The 9,101-nt window shown below is 49.0% G+C and overlaps 1 protein-coding gene across 1 annotated transcript in view; it reads right to left on the minus strand.

Moving 5' to 3' along the window:
* Window positions 1-9,101, minus strand: part of tgfbr2b (transforming growth factor beta receptor 2b) — a 20,739-nt gene continuing 11,638 nt past the window's right edge. The window contains exons 4-7 of the mRNA XM_080540731.1: window positions 7,568-8,361; window positions 6,038-6,179; window positions 1,328-1,455; window positions 1-1,093 (exon numbers count right to left, since the gene is read on the minus strand). Coding sequence (XP_080396857.1) covers window positions 791-1,093; window positions 1,328-1,455; window positions 6,038-6,179; window positions 7,568-8,361 — 1,367 coding nt within the window. The 3' untranslated portion in view covers window positions 1-790. The remainder of the gene's footprint in view (window positions 1,094-1,327; window positions 1,456-6,037; window positions 6,180-7,567; window positions 8,362-9,101) is intronic.

The following is a 9,101-nucleotide window of genomic DNA, read 5'->3' on the forward strand; positions in this document are numbered from 1 at the left end:
TCTGTTGATAATGCAGACAGCCAGAGTGTGTGGAAGACGCTGCTCAAACATGTGAGAATTATTTTCCCTTTTATTGGACTCTCCTTTTGTACAGTCATTGTCCTTATTTACATTGTGCTTGTTTAATTGGCAAACAAGTAAAAATGATTAGACTATTACTATGTATAAACAACACACACACGCGCACACGCACGCACAGAGACACACACAAACGCACACACACACATACATATTCTGTACATACACACTTACTGTACACACGCACTTGCGCACACACGCGCACGCACGCACACGCACACACACACACACACACACATACACATATACACACATACACACATACACATATACACACACACACACACACACACACACACACACACTTCTTTGAATACCTGCTTGTGTGGAGAGAGCCCACAGCATCATTAGTGTTAAAGAAACAGTTCTGCTAATATTTGGCTCATTACACACGTAGGTAAAAAAAACAACAACCTGTCATTTAAACTCCACCGACATGTTAGAATACATCAAAATAAACCCTTCTGCTATGCATAGGTATCTCAGATAAAGTGCAAATGTCTTTGGTTATAAAACGCTTTTACATTGCCTTGTCCTGTCCTCTGTGTCAGAGGAAGAGCTTCGGTGGGGAACATGTCCAAGCACTGACTACATACGTACAGCACGTACTGTACATACACTTGGATACCTTCCAGTTTGGGGCTATTTGGGTGGGGCTGTTTCCATCCCATAGCACAGAAACACAAGTTCCATACGTGACATTCTGGTTCTCTCAGGCATAGGCAGGAGAGTCTCCGCTAACAGAAGAGTCCACTGGTACTTTCTCTTGTTCTGGTATCTCCTCCACTTCTGATATTTTCAGTGGTTCTGGTATCTTCTCCTCTTCTGGTATTTTCTGTTGTTCAGGTATTTTCTCTTCCGAGCTGCTCCGGCTGTACAGTTTTTCCAGCTTTTCCAGCTGGTCCAACTCGTCCTCTATGTCGCTGAAGCGCTCCGCCACACACTGTGCAGTGAGCCTGGCCTCTGGGTCGTGGTCCCAGCACTCGTTTATGGTGGCGCACACCACTGCCACGCCCTGTAGGGGGCACAAGAGAGCAGAGCGTGTCAATTAAATATACTTACTGCAAATACAGCATTAAAGGCCTACTTTATTAAATGTGTCTTTGTAAGTGTAAGTACGTGTGTGTGTGTGTGTGTGTGTGTACTGTGTGTACAGTATGTATGTGTGTGTGTGTACAGTATGTATGTGTGTGTGTGTGTGTGTGTGTGTGTGTACAGTATGTATGTGTGTGTGTGTGTGTGTGTGTACCTTGTCGTTGATCCAGCTGTCAGGGATCTCAGGGCGTGTTCGGTCTCTCAGGACGTTGTCCTTCATGCTCTCCACACAGGGGTGCTCTCGCACCTTGGAGCCAAAGGGAGGCTCGTAGTCCTTCACCTCTGCAACACAAAACACAAACAACCCAATTAACTATCTACCACAAAACTCAACCATAACCCATCAAATCATAACAAGTTATGACAAAGACTAGGATCAAAGAAAATATTCATGTTCTTCAAATGGAGAGATTTTAAAGTCCAACTGCATCTTCCTATGAGGTAATGGATATACATAGAGAGCCATTGAATAGCTGTAGTTTCTGCATCATTAGGATTAATGCATTGGCACAAGTAGTGCTGAATATGGGAAATAAAATAACTTTTATGATGCTTCCATGGTAAGAAAACATGCTTTGGCACATCACTGGAGTTTGTTTCAGAATCAACAAATCAAACAGCCCTAACAGCCAATTAGTTCAAACCTCAGAAGTCCAAAACCATTCAAATCATTGACGTTCTAATTTGTTTTCTTTTTTTTTAAATCTCTCATTCTGAAAACGCAGCAGAGGAAAGAGAACGATCACAACACTGAGCCAAAGAGTATAAAAAAACAACGTTCTGGGCCATTTTCCAGACCTCATGAAACTGAACTCACAACAGCTGCAAACTCCTGTTAATCCTGAGGCCTGTGGTGTAACAGTCTATCAGGTTCACGCTGGTAATCAACAACTGATCTGAGACCAGTGGATCTAGATGCATCTTCACCACAGGAAGGAAGGGCAGGGCGCCCAATAAAATCATCCACTAGAGACACATCTTGTTTTCATTGAGACAGACAAAAAACCCTCAAATCGAATGAGTGACTCATTGTGTAGAAAATGACTTTTCTAACTGAATCAATGACAAGGGATTCACAGTGCTCTATGTAATCCTAATAGGAGTTAACATCAGCAGGTTTCCGATCGACGCAGCTTGTTTCGCTGTTCCAAGTTTTCGCTGGGAGTGTTCCGTGGTCCTGCCCAGCTTTATAGGCCCACAGGAAGTGGAGAGGCCAGCATGGAACCCCCGGACAGGAAGTGAAGGGCCGGGATTGGGACCCTGTGGAGAAGCTGACTCCACAAGCGAACACTTCCTGTTTTTGACAAGTGGACTTCCCCTGTTTCAGTTTTTAAACAAAATCCCCCCCACCCCAGGAGATATTATTCATGCTGGGGCAGGCCATTATTGTCCTCCATTCTCTGCTATTCGAGGCCCTGCTGAGCTCTTCTAAAAATGAAATAAATACCACAGATGTTTAGCTGGCCTTAGCACAATTAGAGGTCTGGTGTGCCTCAAACATGTGAAAGCCTCCAAAAAGTATGCTTTGACAGAAAAAGGCCCATTTCAAGCCCATTTGCAGGACTGTACACTAGTGTAACTGATGAGAGAGGAGCATACTCTGGGTCTGCTCAGCCCTGAAGTACTCTGTTGACACACAGCAAAGCAAGGGAGAGGAGAACTGGAACACAGAAAGCTTCTCATTACTGTGTGTGAGAGAGGCGCTTTCAAGCCCATTTAGGCCCTACAGGACTGCACACACTTTCAGCGTAAGCGATGAGAGAGGGACGGCACTCTGGTCCGTTTCGGCGCCGGTCCGTTGACAAGCTCAACAACATAGAAATAGAGAAAACTGAGCCTGAACACAGAGAGCTTCTCATTGCTGCGTGCGAGGGGAGGCGTCGCCACACCACGGGCCCTGCCGAGATGCGAAGCTATGTGAAGAATGCCGTGGTTTTTTCTTCGGGAAAAAGATGTCACACGGTCTCGAGCGCTCTCTCTCGCTGGGCCTCCGAAGCAAACCAGTTTTTCTCCCCAAAACTAAAAGGAGGGAGGGAGGCGGTTTACGACAGTTTCCCTTCCAGATTATCTGTCTGAAACCTCCTTGGGCCGGCTGTCTAAAACCCTCTGTCTGGAGCACCGAGACCTCAGACAATGACGACGGCGGGATATAAGGCAGCTGCACCCTCCAGAGAAAGTTATAGGATGAATTCTTGAGGTTAAATTGAGGCTAACACATCATGACCCTGGCCAGTTAAATGATACAGATTAAATGTTGCTCATTAGCAGTCGTTGGTGGGTTGCAACTGTTACTGGCAGAAGAGGACGCCGCGTTCACAAGGCCAACCCGCATACTGCGGACCGGGTCAGACAGGCGTGAAGTGACCAACCAAAGCTGTGACACAGACAGATACTTCAAACCTTTTCGGATTCTGAATGTGAATCGTTGAGGCTCAGTAACACAGACATAGTAGTAAAAAAGCCGTTAGTATGTTCTGAGTGGGAGTAGCCTGTTGGAGCTGTGCTGCTCTAGGTAATTCAACCCCACTGGAGATGGATGGTGTGGCTACATGGGGCCCCAGCCGCCCCCCTGCCCCCCTGCCCAGGCCTCAAGCCTTGACACCTGCTGCCCAGCTGCTCCCCACGTCTCCCCTGGGCCAGGAGGAGGCATTCCCAGGCCTGGCACAGTGGCAGCCGCCCTGCCCTGCTCCGCTCTGCTCCACCGCCCAGACCAGGAACCAGGTTGGTCCCGCCACACCCCACCTCGGGCTAATTCAGGACACGCAAATTACAGTACAGAGAGAGAGAGAGAGAGAGAGAGAGAGAGAGAGAGAGAGAGAGAGAGAGAGAGAGAGAGAGAAAGGGGGGGGGGCAGGTAAAGAGAGGGAGAGAGTGAGAAAGAGAGAGAGAAAGAGAGAGGGAGAGAGAGAGAGAGAGAGAGAGAGAGGGAGAGAGAGACAGAGAGAGAGAGAGAGGGAGAGAGGGGTGGAACCACAATAATAATAACAACACAGTTGTATTTCCAGCCACCGGTCCCCCCTTGGCTACTGTTGTTGTCGGGGTGGAGTGGTAGTAAGGCCAGGCCAGACAGGCGACACACAGTCCCAGACACAGACACAGACATACTGTAGGACCACGCTGGGGCCACCCCACACACACCCCCCCCCCCCCCCCCAAACACACACACACACCTCCGCACACACACACACAGAGACTCCGGGCGCTGGAATGTGACTGTCTGGGTCTAACTGTCTCAGGCTCCTTCAGATAAGCCCTGGGTAGCGAGGTAGGAGGACGGGACAGCAGCGTCTCCTCTGCAGGCCCAGCAGCAGCAGCAGCAGCAGCCAGCCTATCTGATCTGTCTGGGGCCGAGGCAGGCAGGGGCATGTGGGAGACACACAGACACACAGCTCCCCGGCCCCCAGGAGTGTGTCTGCTGGAACATGAGAAACAACCACGGTCGCCTCACATGCGCACACGTCTGCACGCATACACACACACACACATACATATACATACACACACACACACACACACACACACACACACGCGCACACACACACACACACGCACACGCACACACACACACCAGGCCAACTTATATTTAAGCAGCAGGGTGCTTTTATACAGGTATGGTCTTTTACAACGCGCTCCCCTCTGTGTTTTTCACGATGGGGATACAGATTCTACAGATTCTACAGATTCCAGGGAATTTCAAGAACACTTTGGAGCCCATAAAGCCCCTTTACCAGAAGGCAACCCTGCACCCTTCCTGCCCAAAGAAGGGCAAGTGTTCTGATGGTCTATTTCACATATTAGACATTCCACGGATTCCTCCTGTGGACTCAGGAGCTGAGGTGGAGTACCGTCAACACAGCTATTTAAGAACAACCACTGCACAACAGGAAGCAGCGGTGGTCGGACCACTACAGTATATGGGCCAAACAGTGCTCTCTCTCCCACTCTCTCTGCCGCTCTGGAGACAATGGACAAGAGGCATGCCAAGGAAACAGAAAAACAAAATGCCACAAGGTATTGGAGCCATGAGGGAACCTTTATAGCACTCACTTTCTTTTTTCCAAGGGAGGAAATCACTTAACGGATACTCCATAACAGTGTGTGTATACACACTGAGCATACACACAACCCACCCATTTCCTGGATTTAATGAAGAAAAAAAATGAAAACGTTGGCGCAATCAAAAGGGGGAGAGAAGTCAAGTCAATGTCAATGTCAAGTCCAAAAAAAGAAAACTGTAATGAGTCAGGAGTCAAACTCCCCGGGTGCTATATTTGCACTGGACTTCCAGAGGGGCCTACGCGGTCACAACTGGCCAACCTGCCAACTAGTCTTCAGCCCAGAAGCAGAAGTACTATGAGTGCTAATCTTTGACTGGCACATGTGACTTCATTTTACATAACGCTGTGTTGTACTGTATTGTCTGAGACTGTAGACCCATCTCTTCAGGCTACACCTTAACTGTCCCTCCTGAGACATCTACTACCCCCCTGCACTGTCCCTCCTGAGACATCTACTACCCCCCTGCACTGTTTCTCCTGAGACATCTACTACCCCCCTGCACTGTTTCTCCTGAGACATCTACTACCCCCCTGCACTGTTTCTCCTGAGACATCGACTACCCCCCTGTACTGTTTTTCCTGTGTCATAAAAACAAGATAAAATAAATAAATATATAATATATATACTGTATATATCTTCCTTCTTCTAGCACGACGACTGCTAATGGCCCCCGGCATGAGCATTGATTCTCATCTATGATCTCTTATCAATGGAATACCCCACGTGTTGTGTCCTACAGACTTGTGTAGTCTGAGAGAGTGTTGTGTCCTACAGGTTTGTGTAGTCTGACAGAGTGTTGACTCACCACCGATAGCGTTGCACCTGGAGGTGATCTCCCACAGCACCAGGGCCATGGAGTAGACGTCTGTCTGCTTGAACGACTCAATGTTCTCCAGGTTCAACCTAGACTCCAGCACCTCTGGGGCCATGTACCTGGCTGTGCCCACCTGTGGAACAGAGATAGAGAGAGAGAGAGAGAGAGAGAGAGAGTCAGTCACACACCTGAGTCACCACAGCACTCTCCCCTCGAGAGAAACCCGAGTTTCACACCTGTCTCACACAAGGAGAAAGGTCATAATATCAGTGTTCTAAATGACAAAACTGTGGTGCCAAAGACAAAATGATTTAAACTCTATCCCCTGAGTCATATTATAAAACAGTATGAATGTCTTACGTTTCATTGACTTGTAGTATGTGTGCATGATACACCAGTGACACACACAGTAGTGTCAGTTAAACAGTGACAGTGCTATCGTCTCCCCAGATCACTGAAGAGGGCATTAGGGAGTGAGCAGGGAGGATGGAGTGCTCCTCGGGGATTAACACAAATCTATTTTTTCCGGTCGCGGAGGAACGGTCATGTGGCAGGACTCCTCTGAGCTTCCTCCAGCAAACAGGAAACAAACAGAGCAGAATTGATCCTCGGCCAGAGACTCCCACTGGATATTTACATTCTGGACCTACATGACTTTAGGCCCAGTATTTACAGCAGGAGAGACACATTCAAACAGTAGGGCGGCTTTCACTGATACAGATCAAGCCTTGTCCTGGACTAAATCCCACTTTCAATGTCGAAACTGGCCCTGGTGATATGAAAACAATGTGCATTTATATGCCCACTAAATGTATATGTCAAGTGAAATACATGCATTGTGAATGTGTATGTAAATGTAATATGTAAAATGCATTTCCAAAAAAGACCAGCGGGGAAGCATTTGCCCGCAGAGATTTACATAAGGGAAATTTACATGGTCTGGTTCACCTAAAGAAATGTCAACGAGAGCGTATTAGATCTTAGAGAGTCTTAGCGGGTTGCTCATCGCCCTATCACCTGTCCTCAGCGCATTGCCAGTCTGTGAATCATACAAATCAGAACAAACACTGGGAACAAAGGTCACACAGAGATGGAGCGATCACACTGCCTGAGGGGGGTTCCCCTGCGTGTCACAACACACACAGCTGTTCCCTCGCTCTTGTCTGGCCGTCACATCGACTAACTGTACCCAGTCAGCATGCAGCTCTGCCTGTCTGTCTGTCTGTCTGTCTGGCTGGCTGTCTCACCAACACACTGGCACACTGCACGCAGGGCTGGGAGGAGCAGGCACAACCAAAAAAAGCTCATCACTCAAAAACCCACAACGAAGATAGATACGCCTTTTGCCGCCGAAGGCAGTTTGAGGGCTGGTTCGGCGCATTAAATGCTTACGGAAATAGAATAAACACAATACACTGCTCCAAATAGCCCTCCAAAAGAACACTAGGGAGTACAGGTTGTGGGACAGAGCTCAACTGCCTCTCCCTTGCCGCTGTAAAACAGGGAACCTCCTCCTCTCACCTGCCCACTGTTGGCCAGGTCGTCCACCGACAGGGAGTTGTCCAGTCGGAGGCCGAGGCCGAAGTCACACAGGCAGCAGGTCAGGTCGTTCTTCACCAGGATGTTGGAGCTCTTCAGGTCCCGGTGGACGATGGGCACCTTGGGCCTCCCGCACAGCGTGTGGTCGCTGTGGAGGTGGGCCACGCCGCAGGCCATCGAGCCCCCAAACACCTTCAGGTCCTCCCAGGAGATGACGTGGCAGGTCAGGTACTGCTGCAGGTTGCCCCAGGGGTGGTAGGCCGTGATCAGCCAGTACTGCTTCTCCACCTTCCTCTCCTCCGCCGTCAGGAAGTGCAGCACGTTCTCGTGCTTCAGGTCGATGTCGGAGAAGATGTCCTTCTCGTTCTTCCAGGAGGCGTACTCCTCCTCGGGGAAGATCTTCACGGCGACCGTCTCGAACTGGTCCGGGGAGCTCTGCTTCAGCTTGGCCTTGTAGACCTCGGCGAAGCGGCCCTTGCCCACCTGCAGGTCCAGCTCGATGGGGAGCGGCTCCGTGTTGTGGTTGAGGTTGTTGGCGTGCGTGGAGCTGCTGTCGGAGCCGTCGTCGTCGATCATGATGGCGCAGGCGTCGCTGCAGTCCAGGCCCTTGCCCTTGCGCTTGGGCTTCTTGCTCTCCCACTCCAGGTTGAGCTTGCGGCGGCGGTAGATGCGGTACCAGTAGAACATGGCGATGACCAGCACGGCCAGGACCAGGAGAGGCAGCAGGCTGACCAGGATGACCGGCACCACGGGGGACTCGATGGTCGGACCAACCACTGGAAAAACAGACCAGACACAAGGGTTAGAGACAGTATAGAACATTAATATAGAATGTGTCGTGTAGAATATACAACATGAATATAGAATGTGTCGTGTAGAATACACAACATAAGAATGTGTAAGATTACATTCAAGAAGAAAGGTACGGTAGTCTAAAGGTACCTAACACTCGCTAGGTCGCCTAGCATCGACTATGCTGGTATAGATTGGTTGTTGGTCACGATAATCCCGTCCCCAGCCCCTGACGTAAGCGGTTCTTGGTTCTAGACCAGCCAAGTGTTGGTGACAACCTGGCCAAGAGCCGGTTCTTTTGCTGTCGAAACGTGAAGAACTCGTTCGATATTAGGCACCAGCTCCGAACCGGCCCTCAAGTTGCCTTGGTGGAAAAGAGGCCTCGGTCGCGACTTTTCACTGTCCTGGGGCCCTGCTGGTGGAACGAGCTTCCCATCTTCTGCCATAGATTGAATACCCATCTCTTTAGGTGACACCTTAACTGTCCCTCCTGAAACCTCTCCATCCCCTCTATCCCCTCTACAATTTCTCTACTGTAAATAAATATATAGATTTTAAAAAATAATAATAAAATAGCATATTATGCTAGCATAGATTACATTTTTCTGCTATGACTGATGGATAGATGATTCACTTACTTAGACTTACTCATGATTCACTTACTTAGTATTTGTTGTAAGTCGCTTTGGATAAAGCCGTCTGCTAAATGCCAAAAATGTCAATG

This window comes from Nansenia antarctica (assembly GCF_963989245.1).
Source record: "Nansenia antarctica genome assembly, chromosome: 10".
In the NCBI taxonomy this organism is placed as follows: Eukaryota; Metazoa; Chordata; class Actinopteri; order Argentiniformes; family Microstomatidae; genus Nansenia; species Nansenia antarctica.